Here is a 20,703-nt window from a genome sequence, read left to right as displayed (position 1 = left end):
AGAGTAGTCTTGATTTCTGCTTTCATGCTGAGTCCTCCAGAGAACCAGGACCACTACATTTTCATAGGCTTTATTTGATACAGAAAAGCAGCTTTGGCAGGGCTCCCAAAACCAGCTTGAAACAAAACTTGCAAACATCAACCTCACTGGAAAGCAAACAAACAGGCCACCACACTAATTATCCCCTGATGGATTCTCAACCAAAACAATAATGAACCCTTTATAATAAAAAGTAATGTGTCTTCAAACCAGGAAACTGCACCACAGTGAGACAGGGCTAGCAGCAATCCCTCCTATATTCACCTGCCACTTGGAAAACATAAGAGTTGTCCCCTTGATAGGTTGATAACATTTACATGGGAATCATTTGTGGTTAGTTCTGGTTAGTTCTACAGATCCCAGAACTGGGCAGAGCTCAGAGGCTTCACTGTCTTAGTGAGTATCAGTGTGCCCTCTGGGTCTGATGAAGGGCATGAGCAACAAATTACTTTTCAACACAACACCAACTGCCTGTGCTGTGGAAGACACCCACTGGTTTCCACTGGTAGTGGTAGCATAGATCTTTAATTGAGAAAACAGGATTTCCATGTTCTCCTCTCACTGAAAAACTGTAGTAGTAGTAGTTTTTGTTCCACTCCCCTTCAGTTCTCTTAGTCCATTTGCTCTCCTTTCCTGACTTTCACCAAGTCCTTCTTACTCCTATGCACCAACCTACCAGAGTAAAACCTCAGTATCAGCAGAAACAAACTCTTACCAAAAAACAGCCAGAATACTTGCCTGCTCTTAGGGAACAAATTCCTTCTTTAACCTCCCTATTGCACCTGACACCAAGTCTTACAAAGAGGTCAAGTGCCAAGAGTAAAACTTTGAGTACAGGAGCATCTGTTTTCATCTGAAAAGCATAAGCAAGCACAGGAAATGTGCCCAAATGGAAATATCTCAGAGAGTTTGCCAGTCAAAAGCTACACTCTATTTCACTGTTTTCTAAAAGGTCAGCAGCACATGAAAACAATTCTCCAGACTACTGTTAAGGTTAATTAAACTTACCTGAGACTCATAAGGGAAGAATGAAATGTTGATCTCCTTGCATTTCCTTATCGATTTTGCACATGAAGCCTTAATTTTATTGAAGAGGCTGTCAGGACAAACTAGGGGAAAAAAAGAGACTTTAAGTACGAATAATTTGTACTATTCCAGCTGTCAGCTCACTTTTAAGCATTCAGTATTCAGAGCAGACAATTCTAAATTAAGACCCAATTAACCATAAAATACAAAAAAAAAAAAATTGCCTACTCTTCCTAAAGTGAAATAGATCATATAATCAATATTTTGTTTATGAGATCTTTTTTGAGAAGCACCACTGCTGGCTTTTTGCAAGCAAAATGTTGTTGAACACTCATTAGCAGTCTGCAACTGTGAAGGATGTTGATTTTATTAAAGTAAAACTTTCTGCTATTTCTTTTCATGTAGGAGAGAAAAAAACATTTCCCAAGCTACAAAAAGAAATCATGTGTACATATCTAGGAGCAAAACACAGAGATATGGAATTTAATTATAAATCTCTAAGGTGTTCCACCACACTTCCAGGCTATATTGGATCCCAGTCTAGAAACTGAATTTGAGGAATACATAGATGACATGAATACTACACAAACTTGGAAGTGACAGACTTATTTCTCTAACTCGGGAGCTATTCCTTTCAACAGGAAAAGTTTTGGCAGGTACTCAAACTGAAAGTTTGCCCACTTGCAACCAAGGAGCATACAGCAAGACAGCAGTACTTTTCCAGAACAATAACTGCTGCTTCAGCATGAAATTAAGCAAGAAACCAAGAATCTGGATAGTAATTTAATGCTGCTTTGAGATTATCCAGTAGCAGATACACACAGCCCACAGACAGGCACACCTCAGTCTCTGCCTTCAGCAGCACATTTGGGTTTTTTGTTTTCCCTTCTTTACAGCCATTTTAGTCACGCTGAGTGACTGCAGGGCCATGTGCAATCACATTAACCCTGCTCCCAGTAATTGCCTCTGCAATTAATGTCATGCATGCAAGGGCTAAGCAGGCCCCTTCTTTCAGGGAAGGGGAAAAGCTGGCTCATAGGTCTGAAGGAACTACCTGGAGCAACCAATTACTAACACAACTCTTGCACAAAGTTCTCATGAAGTTACATTTTTAGTACTGTTTTGTTTATACAGAGATACATAGTTTCACTTGAAATGTCTTCCTCCACACTCCAACACAGGAGAAAATTGGAATACTTAGAAATAAAACTACGTTACCGAAACTAAAAGCAGAGGTGGAGAACAATCAAGACTGGTAATTGCGAAAGAAATTACTATTGCCACACAGCACAGTAACCACAGCCTGGCAACCCAGATATATGCTTAATGACTTGAGTCTCAAACCTCCTAGCAAGAAACAGGGTCCAAACTTTTCACTTCCTCAACCACACACAATAGAAGAGAGCAGCTTACTTATTTACCCACACAGAGTTACCAAACTACAACCAAAAGCTTACTTACAGTCAGTGAAATACACGTATGCTGCTTTGTATCTGCTGGATGATTTATTGATGAAGTCATCAATCAGTCCATCTACAGACTTACATGAGCAAGAAAAATAAGGAAATAAAAACAAAAAACATCATGCCAGTGTTTTACCTTTCTACACACACCAGACAAAGCTTCTCCCTCCTCTCCTCCTGCTCTATTACCAAGTCCCACTCAGGAATACTGCATTTCAACATATAAGAGAACACTGCAGATTTTTAATTCCAGATGAAGAATAACAAGCAATTACAGATGGTCAGTCACCAAGCTCATTTCAGGAAGCACATACATCACAGTACTTGCATCATTTTCCAGCTGTAACAGTGCTGAGATTTATTGTCTCAAGAATTTTTAGGAAGTAACAGTAACCTCTTATTAGAGCCATTACTTTGAATTCTGTTTTTCAATGTATAGCATCATGATGTGATACAATATGTCTTTCAGTGAGGTTACAATTGCTAAGCAATGATACAGTGCCTTCCTTCATTGACCACAAGATACACGTTAGCAACATATTCCATGGTGGCACTACTTTGTCTTTTCATCTGGGAAAATTAGGCATCACACAGAGGAGTATCACAGAAAATGAAGAGGTAAAGTACTGTATAGCTGTACACAGTAAATAAACACTTTAAAATATGGGGGATTTTTAGTTTGAAACATCTTGCAACACTTTAAAATACTAACCTTTTTGGTAGGAGTTATTAAATATATTGCCTTCATGTGTGGGACAGGCTCACGGGTTTTATAGACACTCTCCACCACTATAAAGTAAGAAATATTACATGTTTATAATTAGGAACATTATGCATCTTTAAGGAAAACACTGCACATATTTTAATACAGAGTTGATAAAAATGAAGTAACAGCAATCAAGTTCACAATATTAGAGGTAAGGATGTACCTTCCGTCAAGAGTCTTGATTTATTTCTTTGTTATTTTATATACAGAAGGTTACCACAAGGCTTTCTCAACTCTCAGTCTAGTGACAGCTAAAGTTGTAGGACTAAATTCTTCCTAGGTATTCTACACTTCCACAACAGAATGGCAATGCAAACATGCTCCAGCTATGGGGCCTGGTAGGAACTCTCTTGGCAAGACAGTTCTTTGTTCAGCACAGTGAAGGAGAGGGACAGAGAAACTATGCAGGGCATCATTTTGGACTACAGCCTCTTCTGTCCTTTGTTTGCCCATGTCCTGGGCAATTACTCTGTTTCAACATAATTGCAGGCACAAATTAAGACATTTTTCAGCAAATCAAGTTCACTCATCTCTTGTTTTTCTCTGTTTAATAAGGTCATTACTGTATAGTTTTACAATACACTAGCTTGAGAATGCAGAGATATTCTTGTAGCTCAAAAATTTTGTGGGGGAGGAACAAGGAAGATAAGTAATGTCAGACATCTGGATGTGGAAAGACAGGTTCCTTTCAGCAACATGCTCACTAAAAGTAAAAGGTTTCTTCTTGATGAAAAGGATACATGCTCACCAAAAGTTTCTCACAAAGGATAAGTAGCACTTATGATTTGAAATATACACCAAAAAGAAAAATGGATACAGCTGTACTATTATATTTCCAGAATAATCATTTTATGCTGAGTAACTGGAATAAGAATAGTATTGTGGACTAAATAACCAAGCCTAAACAATACCCTCTTATACAATCATTTCTAAAAATCTAGACCTAAAGTTAATTAAAATTAATTCATTTACATTTTGGGAATTTATTTCAATTTCAAAAATAGGGATCAGCAAACAAACACCCATTCCCACCTCCCAAAAGAAAAGCCCACCAAAAACCCCAAACCAAAAACCACCACAACAGCCAAACAAAAAAAAAAGTAAAAGCACAAAAAACAAACTGAAAAAACAATCTTTAGAAAAGGAAAAATTGAAAGGGAGATCTGAGCTTTCAGGCAGAGAAATATTTGGGGTTTTTTCACTTAAGAGAACCCCATCACAACTGACTAACTACTGTATAAGCCTGAAAGCCTACTATTTTAATATCCCGTAATTACTTGTCTTCAACAACCAAATAAAGACCATTTCTTCCAAGGCTACTATCAATTTCATAATTTTCAGTCTTTCCCTTTTTCTTACCAGGATATTGCATTGGTGTATTAATAAGAGTCCTGCTTACCTGTGACACCCTCTGCCAGTAGATCAGTCATTTTGCAGCACAGTGACAGTAATTTAGTAGTGTAATCATCTAAAAGCATTACCTAAACATATTTTTTAAAAACACAAGTATTTAGACAAATTAATCAGCTACATGAAACCCATGACATTTCCTCAACAACTTGCCATAAAAGTTGGAAGCTAAAACTATTGTATTACTCTATTTTTTCATTATCTGCATACACCAACATTGCAGGGGGAAATGAATTTCAGAAGGCAGAAGCTCAGTCTTGAAGATGAGCTTTTTTCCCCCCTACTCATACTACGAAGTACTTTGAAAGTTTCACTTGGACGTAAGTCTTTTGAATTCCTGTTAATTTACCCCATGGCCTGCTCAAATATTCCTGTATTTATTTTAAAACTGTTTTATAGCTTAAGTAGTTCTAACAGGTATCATACTGCTGAATCCTGCTCCACATGTACTGAAGTAAGTGTAATTTTTGAAATTAATAAAGAACAAGTATTTCAAAATGAAAGTGAAGATAAATACAAACAGTTTCTAATTTTTCATCACGTCTAATAAAAAAAAGAGACTACTAACCATTTGTTCTTCCTGTACTAGACTCTAGATTTTTCAATATGTATTATACAGAGATCTGAGTTACCAAAAGTAAAGTCTATTACTTGGACAGAAAACAATCTTGAGTGAAAATGCCAGACATTAATTTCATGTATCTGTTCTCTATTCAGTGATACATATTTCTTGTTCAAGTGATGACAGAATTCTTATAAAAATTTTTAAAAATGCGTACCTTCCATTCTTCCTCTTTGGTGAAGTCATCAAATACAGCTGATTTCAGCTCTGCAAGAAGAAACAGTTTACCAGTTAGAGGAACTAAATTATTACTAAGAAAAAGAAAATAATTCATCCATTTAGACTCATATGTTCAGAGCCCTAAAAAGAAGGAAAAAGAGCCCCATACTGATAAATAACTGCACAGAATTCTTCACCACAAACTGTCCCTGCCTGTTTCTAGGACTGCACACAGGAGTAGTAAAAAATTTTTAACCACATGAAAATTTTATTAACATTCATATTTTCTCATAACACTCTTGCCCGTCAGTCTGCAGCATTACACAGAAATCCTTTTAATAAACTGAGTGCCCAACAACCTTGTCCAAAATCTCAAATATTATATTTTTTTCTATAATATTTGCCTATAAAAGACACCAGAACATACAAATGCATAATTCAGTTGTCTTGAACTTCATTTGTGCAATTAAAAAACAGAAGTCAGTTTTCTCCCATAATAAAATCAAAGTTTATTCCAAGCTTTCAGTGTACCAGACACTGTGTACTTGCCCCTGCACTATTCCAACTGTTACTTATTTTGCCCTCAACCCTCAGCTGCTTCACCCAAATAACTGGCCTACAACGGTTCACAGGCTCTCAAAATAATTTTTCTCCTGCAAGCATTCTGGACACACCACAACCAAACTCAGGTGAGTGCTCCATTTTTGTCCAGGCTTTCATTTTCTTCTCACAGATTTTATACCAACCATACACCTTAACAACCTTTTCAGATTTTGTCTTCTCCAAATACATTTAATTTGTTTACAAAGGCTTTTTTTCTTCTACCTTTACTTCACAATCTAGGAAAGAACTATACACAACACTGACAGAACAGCAGGCTGCCAAATTCCTGTGTGGAAAAAAAAGAAGCAAACCACACCTTGGCAAAATTAATGACGCGTTTATAACACTTCCTGAAGAAAGCACTTAAAGCAAGTGCTACAAAAACCAGAATTGCTAAAATGCTGAATCATATACAAAATTTATTGTAGCTATCTGTGGCTAGGCTAGAACTTATTGTACAAGTCTACAAAACAATTTAAAGTTGTGGAAAAAAAATTAACAGACAGAATTCATCATGGAAAGGACTTCATTTAGAGATTAACTATATACAACAGCTCTCTATATTTCATTATTTTATCCACAGGAACTACTGTCTCCTAAATACAGGTAGCTTTCTCTGTCCTCATAACTGTGAGCTTAACTGACAACCAAATTGTGTGAATTAACTTTCCACACACTTCTGCTTCAATTCCACTCACCACAGGTGTAACTTCTATGCCTGTTTACAGAGCAGGAACAAGATACACATTGACACAAGCTGCTACATAAAGCATCAGCATCACTATTTTCAGACAAAATGTGAATCAGCATTAACAAAAAACCCCTGATGTTTTGCTGAAACATTAGGAAGCAGCAGTTTATGGCCTTCAATTACCCATTTAAAAAGTGCCAGACGATGCTTCAAACTTAGTTCATCAATTTTCATTGTTGTTGTAATCTTGGAAAGACAAGAGAAACTAGACCACTAACAAAGCATTCCTTTCAAAAGTTCTCTTAACTCAGCTTGTAATATAAATGTTTTATTATTCACACTGTTTCACTGCCACTCTAATCTTTGTTCCTCACACCGGCAACACGATTTTCAAACGTCATTATGGCCCTTAATGACACACTTATGCTTTGATGAAATTTCTCTTTTATTGGTCCCTTTTAAGGTCCAAGTCTTCTATAAAATATCTCGGGACAAAACACTGGCCTTAGTTTCAGGCACAAAGAGCAAGACAGCACGATAAGCAAAGCAGCAGAAGTGGGAATTTCTAAAGGTTACGTTTTAAACAAAGGTACCTAATTCATAGAAGCAGCGTACAGGTGCCAGCAATTAGGACTGAACTCCAGAGGGACAGTCTGCTTTTCACAGCTAGTGACACAAACGAACAGCTTTCAGGTGGAAGCAGAAGAGGAAAAGGAAAACAAGCCGGCAGCAGGAGCTCCCCATTTCAGCGACAGTCGCCGGGCTGGCTGAGCAGCTCATGGAGTCACAACCTCAGGACAATTAAGCCCGGGATGAGGTGGCTGCCTATGCCTTCTCCCCTAAGGTCCCACACTACCTGAAATACTATCAGCCTTTCGACTCCAGCAAGGAAAGGAGCAGTTACAACTTCATTTTCTGTAACAAACACCAGCAGAAGCTGCTCCAAAATACACAGATAAAAATCTGCAGTTCACTCGTAAGCCTACCTGGGAACACCTTCAACTTCTTCTACCAAAACATGTGAAACCAAACACGAAGTGGGAAGTGCCCCTCCGTGAAAGAGGGCAGAGCCCCTTCTGGGGCCGGAGCACTCTCTAAAAGTAGTAGCTTGGAGGTGATAGAGAAGCGCTTGAACAGTTTAGATTTAGGCTCTTCTAGAGCCCGTCAGGCGGGCTGCAGCCTACAGAGCTCGCCCTTATCTCGGAAAAGGCACAAGCGTCTCTCCGCAGCGCTGCCACTGCGGACACCCGCGGCAACGCCGCGAGCCGGGGCAGCCGCCTCCCACCTGCAACAGCGGCAGAAGCCGCCACGCACAGCCTCCGCCGGACAGCGGCTGCCCACAGAGCTGCTCGGGCCCGACCCCGACACCGACCCCAACCCCAGCCCGCTCGGCCGCCCCAGCTCCGACACGCAGCGCGGCTCCGCCCGCGTTCGGAGCGGCCCCGGACCTCACCTGACCGGGCACCCCGACCCCCACACAGAGCCACGCGGAGCCGGCGCCTCAGCGGCGGAGGCTCCCGGCCGGCCCGCGCCCACCGAACGGCCCCAGGGTCGCGGGCCCGGGGAAGGAGCCCCACGGTCACTCACTCTGCCACACGAAGCTCTTCAGCCCCCGCACCGCCGGCGCCATCTTGCTGCCAGCCCCGCCTGGCAGCGCAGCCTTCCCCTCCCTCTTCAGGGGCGGAGGGCGCAGCCCGATCCCGGGCGGGGCGGCTCCTGCCGGCCGGGGTCAGCCCCTCAGGAGCCCGGACCCGCCCGCCGGAGCCAGGCTGTCTCCGTCGGCCACCATGAGGTGCGAAATTCCCTCTGGGGAAGTGCCCGGTGGCGAGGGCTCTCCCCTGAGGAGGGAGCTTCCTGCTCAGGTGAGCCCGGGACGGCGGGAGCCGCTCCCGGCCGCCGAGGCGGCCCCTGGCGAGGTGTGGGGAGCAGAGGGGAGCTGGAGACCGCCTGGCCGGGGTGGCTCCCGAAACCTGCCCTGTTCCCGGGGGGAAAACCGCGGCTCCCTCACGAAAACGGCCCCCAGGTTCCCGCTGACAGGCGTGTAAACCACCAAGGAAAGCACTGTTGGGTTGTAGAACGACAGCGGCTGTTGGCGCCTATAATCGTCTGTTTGTTGTAGTTTGAACACATAAATTGCGTTCTCAAAGGGGAACCAGCAGCCGGAACAAATACGAAGGAATGCGAGGAAAATTTCTCTTTCCGCAGCGCCAGGTATGAGGAAGAATAGTTAGTTCCCAGTCTGTATGGCGGTGCCATTCAAAGGGGAGTACGATGAGGGCATCATACCCGACAGAAAAGAAAACACTTGTGAGTGGGGAAAAATACAATAGACAATGAGCCGAAGAGCAAACTTCATTTAGCTTAATTATTTTGTGAGTCTTGTATAAATCATGTAACAGAAGGGAAGAGACCACCCCCCCCACCAGCCATGGCCACAGGTGGTGGCCCGGTGTCACCAGGGTTTGGTGGCCGCTGTCCAGCTGTGATCCAGCAGGGAGGAGCGGCCGGCCCAGCGCGACCTGCTGTGTCCCGGGGCTGCGCCTGCAGTGCCAGCACGGCCGGGAACTGAGCATCGCTGAGCATCGGGCCCAGCTGAGCATCGGGCTGGCTGAGCATCGGGCCCAGCTCGACCCCGCGTGAAGCTGGAACGACGCTCTGGCGAGATGTGCGGTGCAAAGAGTAAATCATTGGCGTTTACTGGAGTGCTTCTCAGCTGCCTAGAAATGGTGAGTGCCACTTACTGGCTCTAAAGCTATTTTAGCGATGGTACTTTGGAAAAGTAAACTAAAAGTTAGGGTGGAGCACTATCAGACATCCGCTTCCACGTTGGTATTCCGCTACTATCACAGTGTGCACTGTTTACATATGACTGAAAAATACTTTCAAAGTGTGTCAACAACTGCAAACGGGATTAATAGGCATGTTTAGAGGGGAAAATGCAGAAAAGTGGTACAATCTGCGTACCTGTACCAAATCTCATCGGTTGTGTACTCTTTCCCTGCTTAAGGAATCTGAGCAAATACATCATATCAGTAAAATGTGTTAATAAACATAGTATTTTAGGTTGTTGTTACTAACATTCTTAGATTTTAATTTGCAAAATAAAATATGTCACATTGTATTTCTAATTTTGTTACATCTTCCTTTTCAGATATTTTCTGCAAACACAGGTAAATACTCAGAATGTTTTTTTTTTTGTTTTGCCTGACTAATTTTGAATGGGTCTGAAGAAAACACCCACTTGTGATTTTTAATAAAATATTCTATAAGTTCTAGCAGCTTTGTAAACAAAAAATGTTTTCATGTTTGATTCAGGCTTAAAATATTACACTGATGTCTTTATACATTTTAAATCTCATTTTTAGGAGTCACAATTCTGTTGGAGTCATGCAAATATTCAGACTTGTACCTTGATACTAGTGTAAACTTCATCCGAAATACTTCTATATTCCTTTTCTTAATTTTATGTGGGGTGTACCTTCATTTCATCTTTTTTCTCTTCTAGTGAGTGTTTTGCAGCCTTGCAACATGTATAATTGTTTTATAAATGCTGATTTTAGTGTGAAAATCCTGATTTCTGAACATAAATTAGTCGTGGTTAAGAAATACACTGGCGTAGTTAGTTTTGTGTCTGCAGTACAAAAGAGCTCTTTTTGCATGGCAGAGCACACCACCACAGCATTGTTAAAATATTTGATTTGTCATGTTATTGAATACCTAAGTATATCTGCTCAGAGCAAGGGGTTAGGTGAGTTCTGTGACCCCTTCCAGATTAGATTATTGTATGTTGCTTTGATATAGAAATGTCTATGGTTCAGCATCCTCTTTCAGACTGCTTTGTATACACATGCACTTCTGCTTTGTATATATATTGCTTTGTGTATCACTTTAGTTAGTAATATAGTTAATTTGCTCTGAAGGAGAACCTCTCAGTAAAACCTACGTTAAATAATGGTCTTAGTGATTTCAGAGTATTAGAGTATTTTTATGAAAGATTGAATTTGGTGTAGAATATTGCAAGACTGTATTTTGTTAATGTTTACTGAAAGTCCATTTAACTTAAATTTTAATCATTCATAGAAAGTGTAGACTATTTGTCCTACATTTTGTCTTTGTGAAATGTTCAGAGCATGCAGTGTTCCACAGGACTGTGTTTTCCCACTTCAGTACATCTATCATTATTTCCATTTTAGCTCCAGATATACCTGTTATTGACCAAGCTTATTCAAAACTTAGCAACAGTATCACAGTGGAATGGAGAGCAGTACCTGGGGCTACTAATTACATGCTGACTGCACAAGATGGAGATTCCTTTGTTGAAACTATAGTAAAAAATTCTCCAGGCACAGTGACAGGACTGAAGCCTGCCACCTTGTACCGAATCACTGTCAGATCTATAAACTCAGGAGGAAAAAGCCAGCCTTCACCTTTCAGAAAAGTAAAAACAGGTGGGCTTTCAAATCTTATTTCAAGTTCTGTAGTGTTGTTATAACATAAAGCATTCATGCATGTACCAGTCCTGAATTATTATAATCTTTATTTTAAATTGTACTGATTACATTCTTCTTTCAGTTTTTGAAAACTAGAATTCAGCCATCTGACATAATGACCAGGACAAAAGTCTGAATTAATCGTTTACTTTATGATGGTACAGTAAGTTATAAGTTCATCTGGGAGTTTCACTAGAATTTGTATGAATATATGTATTTTACTTTAACAAAAGACATAACTTGAAGGAATAGAAGAAATAAAAAAACAACCAAAAGTATAAGATAGGAAGACAAAGTGAAACTTAGATGACAGGAAATGCAGTATGTTCTTGGTGATTTTCATTCTTCTACACATGCAGCCCGTCTCCCTTTCTGAACAACTTTTGTTCATTTCACAAAATGTGCAATACAATAATCATTGTGCCAAATCACTTTCCAAATTTGTTCTGTTGATCTTGCATTAATTTATTTTTTCTGGTTTTGTTGTCACTGAATTTGTCTCTCAGGGTTAGTGATTTTTTTTTTCTGTATATTCATTTCAAATTTGGCCTTTTCAAGCTGTCCTACTGAAAAACCAAAAGCATAATTTTGTTCTTTCTCAACAGTCCTGGCTGCTCCGATCCTGTCTGTTCGTTCTCTGAGTTGTGACTCCATTGCAGTGAGCTGGAAAGCTGTGCATATGGCAGCTGGATTCTCCGTGTCACTTGTGAGATCAGATGGTTTGGGCAGAATGCTGAAGCAGAACACCACCAACACCTCCTTGATATTTACAAATCTAGATCCAGGAACTCTCTATACTATCAAGGCTTATGCCTGGAATGCCAATGGGATGCCTGGAGATGATTTCACATATAACCAAAGAACAAGTAAGAAATTTTCTTTTCTGAAACCAAGTCAGCATTCTAAGAACAACACATCAAAAATATACCAGAAAATATTTATGTGTATTTGTGATTGCATTATGTTTTTCAAAGATACATTGAGTAGATTTTCAGATCATATTTTTGCCCCATCTCAAAGTTTATGAAAGCTCAGATGACATGGCTATGTTTAGTGAACATTACTGAGGCAAAGATAGCAATTACTGTCACTAAAGTTGTGCTTAGGACAGGTCTGGATAAGAGTTACATAAGCTCAGACTGATTTTGAGGACTTTTCTAATTGTGAGAAGCAAATATTCAAATAAGCAGGGAGTTTCAGCCATGGTCAACTAGATTTTTTTTTTTAATGTAATTTTAACATAAATGAGGGTAAGGTTTGCACTCAAAAAAATGCATTTAGTTTGCAAGTTGTGAAAGAGATCATGTCTGTAGGCCATAATCCAAGTTATGTTTTTGTGCTCCAAATTAATATACCATAGGTCCTAATGCACCAGTGGATGTTAAAGTAGCTTTCAATAGTGGTGCTTTAAGAGCTGCTGTCTCTTGGATGCCAACAGAAGGAGCTGTAACTTACAGTGTCACAGTCTCCAGTGGACTCCTGGAACTGAGGTGTAACACATCTTCTGCCTCCTGCATGGTGCCATCCCTCCAGTGCAGCTCTGAATATTATGTGTCTGTCACAGCATACAATGATGCTGGATCCAGTGAACCTACGGATGCAGTAAGCTTAAAAACGAGTATGTATCACTGATTCTGATGTAGCTTATCACATTTTAACATCTACTTCTTTAATTTCAAATCCAAATGAGTCCATTTACACCAATTCACAGGTGATTCTCTAATAGTTCTTCTTTTGACTTCTGTTCATGAATTATGTCATATACTTTGCTATTGGAGGGGTAAGAGCCTAAACATTCTTCATATTTCTGTGACAAAAACTTGCAGTGGTAGAACAAATTTGTGAGGAAATGGCATTAAGGACTGCCTCTGAGCATAGAACTGTTCTGGGCCATGTCAAGTTGTTAGTTAGAAAGGGGTTCAACAAAAGCACATTTATGCAAAGTAACATCGCTAGTCTAAATCAAGAAACCATTGACCATATTCAGGACAATAGCTTGCTCAGTTCAGCTATAGCACCACTGCCATGTCAGAGATTGTTGTTTCCTGACCTGTTAGATGATCTGCCCATGTAATCAAACTCTCAACAATTTATTTTTTGTTATATGCTACTTGAAATACACAACATTATTTACTTAGTTATTTGATGTAACCTGCCTCATTTTGACTTTTGATAGGAGATCAATTGTGAGCTACTCTGTGGTGCATCTAACAGGGTGAGAGAACCTTATGCAAGAGACAGCTATTAAGCTGTGGGCTGTAATCTCAGTCAACACTGCTTCAGCTAGATCGTATCTATTCATTCTAATAGCAGCAAGGTGCACTTTACTGAACTAGAAAGCAAGTAAATGTTATTTAAACAAAAGCCATGGAGTTTGCAATTTAATGTGGCATTTTGGAATACCAGCAGAAAGGAAACCTAAGTAAAGGACAGTTCTACTCAGGCACAGACAGTAAATGTTATGAAAAAATAGAAAGGATTTTCACATATAGAGGCTTTTGGATGCCAACTACTCTTCATGCTAGTATTCCAATTATTATCCAAACCTACTATTTGTAAGCATACACTGTGCCAGTTTCTTTTGAAATATTGCCTGATGTCACTTTTGTTCAGAGGGCTCCTTAAGCAGATGCCTCTGTAAAACATGATGTAAAAATCATACCCACTTGTCATCTAAATATAAGCACCAACCTCTGTAAAGGCAGCTAAGTTGCTGCTTTCTTGAACAAGACAGAGCAACTGTTCAAGCTGAGTAGAATAATTCTATATTCCATATAATTCAATATATCCCTGATTTTCCTTTATTCCCCAAGAGTATAACTTCAAGAAAGAAAAAAAAATAATTGTATTGATAATTTTTTTCTTTTTTTAAAATGTTTTTTCAGTTCCTTGTGCACCAGTAAACATATCAATTGAGGAGGATGAACCTGGTCACTTGCTGGTGTCATGGTCTAGTGTCAGTTTGGGTCATTATTATGTGGTTTTTGTGAAGAGTGATGATGGCTTGGAAGTGCACTGCAACACATCACGTACTCAATGCCATTTCCAGTCGGACTGTGGTTTCACGTATTTCATTAGTGTCTTTGCATATAACAAGGCAGGACAGAGCCCTTTAGGTGATGTACTCAATTACACTACTGGTAAGTAGCCATGTATTCCTGCAAATTCTTTTGGATCCTTTAGCTGTATTTATGGTAGAGCTGTTTGGACATTTTTATGGAAAGATAATGACTTAAACTACTATTTTTATTCAGATTTTGGGCATAACATACACAGGTTGGCAGAGAAAAAGAAACAGTTCACATTGCAATTAAACTTAACTTGCATAGTCAAGTGCAACAACATGCATAAAACTTGAAAACAGTTTAACAATTCACAATCATCAGGCAAGGACATATGAATAACACACTGGCATAACATTTAAACTCTAGTCCTGTCTGGGTTTTTTGGGTTTTTTTTGGTTTTACCTCAGGAAGAGTGTACCAAAGTCTTCAACTTCCTCACAGGGAGTTTTCATACTTGGAAAATGAAAAAAAAAAAAATAGTAAGTTCAATGGGAAATTGAGAAGAACATTGTTATTTAACCTCTAGACTTTTAAAATTTTAAACCAAGGATATGGATAATTCCTGTGTCTGACCTAAACCCAAGTATGTCCTCCATCGATTTGGAAGGAGTGGTACTGAATTAATTTAAGAAGTAAATCTGGGATTCATTAGACTGTTTGCACAGTACTGGTCAACTTTGGGAAAGACAAGAAGCACAGAGATAAATGAAACAAGGCTTTTATTTGCACCAGTTTTCCACTCCCTTTCGGGTTTCCCTGTCTGCCTTTTTGTTCGCAGCTCCTTGTTGCCCAAGTGACTTCAGAGCCGTGTTCATATCAAGCGACACGGTGCGGGTCACCTGGGCTCCCGTGCGGGGCGCTGACCTGTACGAGACCCGAGCGGCTGGCGGCAGCGCTGTGCTGCTCTGCAGGGACACGGCCACGGCCTGCACCCTGTCGGCTCTGCAGTGCAGCACCGCCTACACCATCACCGTGTGCTCCATCAGCGAGGCCCGCGGCAGCAGCGCCTCGTGTGCGCCCCAGTTTGTGACGACAGGTAGTGATCGCTCATTGTCCTTTAGCTGAAGAAATCATTATTATACACCACAGTGATTCGTGGATGAAAAACATTGCTGGAGTACTGAGTTGCTGTTTAACTCTTTTACTTAATTTACTGATAAAAATTTGTTAAAAACCTAAAAAACCAGCAACTCCAAAACTGAAAGAGAATACACTATAAGAAGGGGAACTTTAAATTTGTGTGAAAGCTTCTGATAGCTCCAGTATTTTGAAAATCAGAATTACAAATTATACACAAAATCCTTATGCTGTCTGTTCTGTCACAATTTCTAAATTCTCACCAGGAGTAAAACACACAAAGATCATATGCTTTTCTGAAGCAATTTGCCAGTTCTGAGTGGAATTTAATTTTCACACTTAACTTATATAGTATGCATAAATAATCTGTTTAAATATTATTAATATTAAATATTTCAGCTCCCTGCAGTCCTGAAATTAAAAATATCTCAAAGGAGGGTCTATCTGTAGTCAGTGTGCAGTGGCAACCTAACAATGAAGAAGCTGTGTACATTGTCACTGCCAGAGGAGAGGCTGGACTTTGGCATTGCACAAGCACCAGGAATTCCTGTACCCTAATGGATCTTCCCTGTGGATCTGCTTTCTCTGTAAGTGCTATAGCAAGATCACCAGCAGGACAGAGCTTACCAAGCTACAGTATCCCTTTAGAGACAGGTATGGGGAATTGTATATAGTTCAACATACTTAGCAGCATAATATTAAAATAGTTCTATGACTCTATGGTTTTGGCTATTTTTTATTTACAGTATATGCACATTGTACTATGTATTGCTGGATGTCCTTTTCATAAACCTGTCTGTATCTTTTGTGTGACAAGGAAGGGTCATTTGGCAGTTGTCTCATACTGAGAGGCCTTAGTGCAACCAATTATCTTCTGGCACAGCTAACTAAAATGCAATAACATAAGCCACTAATGCAATGCATAACGTCCTTGTCAGCATTTTGATATTTAGTACTACCAGGAGAGGCAATGAGGTAATGTCCATGTCAACAAATAAGCAGTTGTAAAGAACAGATTAAAGAACATCCTACCCACTATTCCTGCTATTAAATTGCTAACGGGTTTTGTCCTCTACCACCTCTCCAGGCAGAGATTAATATACACCAGGATCTATTTTTAACATGCAGTTTGGCTGCAGTCATTTTACATTCTAGAGGAAGAGACTTTAAACAGAGACAGAGCTGGACTGAGATATATGACTTGAGTGGTAGAGACAGACCCTGCTTAATTAAACTACAGATGTACTCTGATATTCTGATGAAAAATCTTAGTCATTTTTAGAAACTTGGTGAACAATCATTTTATAATAATTCCAGGGTTCTAACACATAGTTAGAGACAAATTGTTCTTACATGAACATTCTGTTTACTAGAGGCTTGCCAGCAGAGTCAACTATTTTTCAGCATGCCTGAAAAATATGCACTTCCTCATTCCTTTAATCTTGATCATGTACTGTTCTACCTGCAACCCTCCAAATACCTTCCATTTTCCAGGTACAAAACAGAAGTCACTTCTCTGGTTTTTGTTCTCTTTCAGCTCCTTGTTGCCCTAATGACCTGATACTAACTCAAGTGACACAGTCGGTAACCAATATCAGCTGGTCTGTTGGGAGGGGTGCACAGACATATGTAACAACACTGGAGTCTCCAAAAGGACAGGCAAAGTGTCACACCCTTCAGACCTACTGTCTCCTGGGATGTATCACATGTGGCACCAACTATACAGTGTCTCTGAGAGCCATCAGTGAGACGGGTTTGACTTCCAGCTGCACCTTTCAGGGATATTCTTCCAGTACGTAAAGTGTAGATGCAACTGGGAAGAAAAACACTCAATATACAACGTACTTTGTCTGGTGTTCCTCTCATAAAAACAGCACAGCTGAAATTCAACACACAGCTAATATATCTGGAGTTCCCTCTTTAAATAAATGCACTTCGGATTATTTTCATATAATCAGGACTTGTTCTTGTGACAGCCATCAGTTGGCCATATAAAGAATTTCTAATAATTTTGCTTCGGAAAGTTTTTTAATTTAAATTATGCTATGGCATAATTAAATTTTAGGGAACTCAAAAATATTCTGGGCATTCTAAGGTAGGTCTTACGCGAGGTGAGAGCAGTAACATTCCAACATGTAAAACAAAGACTGAAATCCAGCTCCATAAAATGACTAATAAAACTTTTCTAGTTCAGTTCAAGAATTATTTTGGCTTTGTGAAATAATAACTTTCTCTTTAAAATGCTGGTAATAGTAATCTGGTTTAAACTGCACTCCAGAAATTTATAATATATTGTGAGTTTACAAAATGAGTTCATTAATGTTTCTTACTTTCTTAGGTGCTTGCTGCCCTTCTGGGGTGAAGCTCTACAGACTCAGCAACACTGGCATCAGGGTGTTCTGGCGAGCTTCTGATGAAACAATAAACTACAACGCTGATTTACGGGGCTCAAAGGGAAATTTCAGCTGTACCCCCAGCTCGGGTCTGAGTCACTGCGATATCACCAAGATACCTTGTGGGGATGTCTACACTGTGGTGGTAGCTCCAGTGACCAACAAGGGGCCAAAGCTCACATTGTGTCCTAAGAAAATATATTCAGGTAGAGCTTAAATTTATTTGAATTTTTGTTTTGTTTTGCTTTTTGCATGCTAGATGGCTAAAATGTAATCCAAAGTTATGCAGGTAAAGGGGGCATGGAATAGAACTTCTCTGCTCTAGTGCGGACTGCAGAGTGCACTCACTTTATGAGTGCAGTCTTGCAACATCTGCGATGGGAATTTCACAGCAGCATTTTGGGTCTGGGCACACGTATCTGCACAGGTGCCTCCTAAATGGATCACCCATATCCTGGTGAATACAGAAAACTTAATGTTCAGTTGGGAGGTCAGGAATGATTAGCATATAGAACCAAATAAATGAGCATTTTGTTTTACGTATTTTTTAAATAAAGAAACAAATCAATAGCTGCAATAAATCACTCCTAATAACATTTTAAAGTAATTTTTTTTTAAAGGGGAAGAAATTACTTTGCCTTTCCCAAGGCATGGATTTAATCCATTATAAAACTACTGCTATCTGATGGGATTGCATAGTAATATAGATGGACTACATACTGCAGACTAATAATAATATTTTGCAGCTTACAACCTGACATCTAACACTTGTACCACTGTTTCATGTCATTTCAGTCACCTGTTCTGGAAGCTCTGTTGGAATGGGTAAGAGCAGTATATTCATTAAAAATTAATTAAGTTGATAGAATATTTTTGCATAATTTTCAAATAAGATGTACATAACATACAGATTTGATAGTCAAGGCTTCTGGTAGTGTTATACAGGTTCATCTCATCCCCCTCCCCCATTTTATAATGTATAATTTAAAAAAAACCAACAAAACCTTACCTATATTGTGGCCTGCATACTATCATGCATGATCACAACACTTACTACTAATTTGATAGCACATAATAAAAGGCAGGATTATCTTTTATAGCCTTCCCACATCCCATTACAAATGAAACTAGGTGGCATGTCTGCTTTCTATTTTCAGAAAGGTTAAAAAAAAAAGGTGTGGATTACCTCAATCTATTCTACCTTATTTCTGGGTTTCAGCAGCATAGTGTTTTATTTGCCTATGTAAACTGCTAGAAACAACTTCAAAAGCAGCCACTGAAATAAAAATTTCTCAACAGTTGCTTTTCCATAACTGGAATTAATTTCCAAATTCTTTTATAGTTATTTATAGAGGAAAGAGCAATGCAAAACACATCTAGATGAAATTCTGGTTCAGCTAAGGAGGTAAGTTACAAGAATCGCAATTCATATTAGAATGTATGATTAAATCTTTGGGATTGGAGGGAAATGCTTCACCAGTCCTCAGTATATCCTAAGTGGTTTGTTAAAATCCATCATATTTACCTCTGAAATCTCTTGTAATTTATTTCTACTAGCACTACTGATTTGTCCTCTCCTCCATTTGTAACAACCTTCTTTCACTTCATTAAACCTTCACTATGCTGTAATTCCCCAGAAAAGCCCTTAAAATCCAAACAGATAAAAATATTCTTCAGCACTCATTTACTTTCTCCTGGTGTTCTGGACTATTTTCTGCTCCTGTCTCAGAGGTATGACAAGAAATTGTCCCCTAAGGTTGGTCTCCTTTTGCTGCTGTTCACCTACTGCTATCCTGGATGGTAAGATTGTTCATAACACCATTCTCTCTGAATGTTATTTTCAGTCTTTTTTTCCCCTGCAGCTGGAAAGACACATCTGTGCTCAAGTGCAACATTCACAGCTGCTCGAGGACTGGGAGCAGGAAAGCTGAACACCTCGCCCTATCTCAGACCTAATCCAGGCAGGACCTTCTCTCACACTCCACAGTAGTTACTTTTTCAGCCAACTTTGAAAGCAAGGTTTAAGGTCAATGGTTCTACAAACACTTTAACAGAGTCTTTGGAAACTCATGTGTACAAAAGTATCCAAAGACAACAGGGTTTCTAGCACTATTTTCAGCTTATAAAAACAGACACTACCCATTGTGGAAATTGCCTTTGTTCAGCGAACACATTAGGTGTTAAGTGTCTCAGCCAATGCTTCAGATCATTTGTGCAAAATCTCAAGGGAACCTAACACTTCAGTAAGTTGCTTGTAGAATTGTATGCTGCTTCTTAAAACATGATCTTCATTTAGTCAACATCAAACAAGTCTTCCTTTAGGAAACATTATTTAAAACTGCTCTGCATTAGTTAATAGAAAGTTGGTTTTATTTGTTACTTAATAAAAAAAAATAAACCCTTCTTTCTTGAAGGTTCTATATCATTATTTCTTCTTTGCAAATATCATTGCCAAACACATTGTCACCACAGTGTAAGTGTTTACCTGGGTTTTTAGAGATCTAAAGCAATTGGTTTCTCTTGGAACAAAATTCAAGCCCTGAACTACTTCTTTTCACCTGAGCAATTCTGGTATCACCACAGTGTAAGTGTTTACCTGGGTTTTTAGAGATCTAAAGCAATTGGTTTCTCTTAGAACCAAATTCAAGCCCTGAACTTCTTTTCACCTGAGCAATTCTGATGATTCCATGCTCTAATAGTAACTCTAATGTACTTTAAGCCATTCTAAACTGTTGGTGTATGTTTTCTTCATTCTCTCTGGTGTACAGGCCTTAACACCTCAATTACACACTACAAACAACCATGTTGTAGTACTATTTTCATCAACTCCTCTTTTGTCACCCACTGAAGTGTAATTTTATCAAAATGTATTATTTGTACGTCTGTTGGTGGAAAAAAA

The 20,703-nt window shown here is 39.4% G+C and overlaps 2 protein-coding genes across 6 annotated transcripts in view; one reads left to right on the top strand and one right to left on the bottom strand.

Annotated features, from left to right (window-relative positions):
- Positions 1-8,535, bottom strand: part of STXBP3 (syntaxin binding protein 3) — a 45,384-nt gene extending 36,849 nt beyond the window's left edge. For 4 of the 5 annotated variants that reach the window (XM_039726311.1, XM_039726310.1, XM_039726309.1 and 1 more), the window contains exons 1-6: positions 8,367-8,535; positions 5,484-5,533; positions 4,694-4,775; positions 3,241-3,317; positions 2,527-2,605; positions 1,048-1,148 (exon numbers count right to left, since the gene is read on the bottom strand). In XM_039726311.1, coding sequence (XP_039582245.1) covers positions 1,048-1,148; positions 2,527-2,605; positions 3,241-3,317; positions 4,694-4,775; positions 5,484-5,533; positions 8,367-8,409 — 432 coding nt within the window. In that variant the 5' untranslated portion in view covers positions 8,410-8,535. Of the gene's footprint in view, positions 1-1,047; positions 1,149-2,526; positions 2,606-3,240; positions 3,318-4,693; positions 4,776-5,483; positions 5,534-8,232; positions 8,323-8,366 lie in introns of those variants that run through there. The other variant, XM_039726313.1, reaches the window with a different exon arrangement.
- A 706-nt stretch (positions 8,536-9,241) lies between these two features.
- Positions 9,242-20,372, top strand: FNDC7 (fibronectin type III domain containing 7). Its single transcript, XM_039726304.1, has 14 exons — positions 9,242-9,373; positions 9,407-9,505; positions 9,931-9,949; positions 10,973-11,227; positions 11,875-12,135; positions 12,630-12,887; positions 14,155-14,409; positions 15,113-15,370; positions 15,811-16,065; positions 16,949-17,203; positions 17,750-18,010; positions 18,600-18,629; positions 19,147-19,209; positions 19,667-20,372. The coding sequence occupies exons 2-13, from the start codon at positions 9,443-9,445 to the stop codon at positions 19,182-19,184; spliced, it is 2,208 nt and encodes a 735-aa protein (XP_039582238.1). The 5' UTR covers positions 9,242-9,373; positions 9,407-9,442; the 3' UTR covers positions 19,185-19,209; positions 19,667-20,372.
- The last annotated feature ends 331 nt before the right edge of the window (positions 20,373-20,703 follow it).

The sequence above is a fragment of the Passer montanus genome, unplaced genomic scaffold, assembly GCF_014805655.1.
Source record: "Passer montanus isolate IOZ18808 unplaced genomic scaffold, ASM1480565v1 scaffold58, whole genome shotgun sequence".
NCBI lineage: Eukaryota > Metazoa > Chordata > Aves > Passeriformes > Passeridae > Passer > Passer montanus.
The sequence above is the reverse complement of the archived record's forward strand: the minus strand, read 5'-3'. Positions and strand labels throughout refer to the sequence as shown.

Bases quoted from the DNA above. Each gene is read 5' to 3' on its own strand.
- FNDC7 (XM_039726304.1), top strand. From the start codon at position 9,443: ATGTGCGGTGCAAAGAGTAAATCATTGGCGTTTACTGGAGTGCTTCTC. The intron at 17,204-17,749 runs GTACGTAAAGTG...TTACTTTCTTAG, and splicing joins CTTTCAGGGATATTCTTCCA to GTGCTTGCTGCCCTTCTGGG. The intron at 18,630-19,146 runs GTAAGAGCAGTA...ATTCTTTTATAG, and splicing joins TGGAAGCTCTGTTGGAATGG to TTATTTATAGAGGAAAGAGC.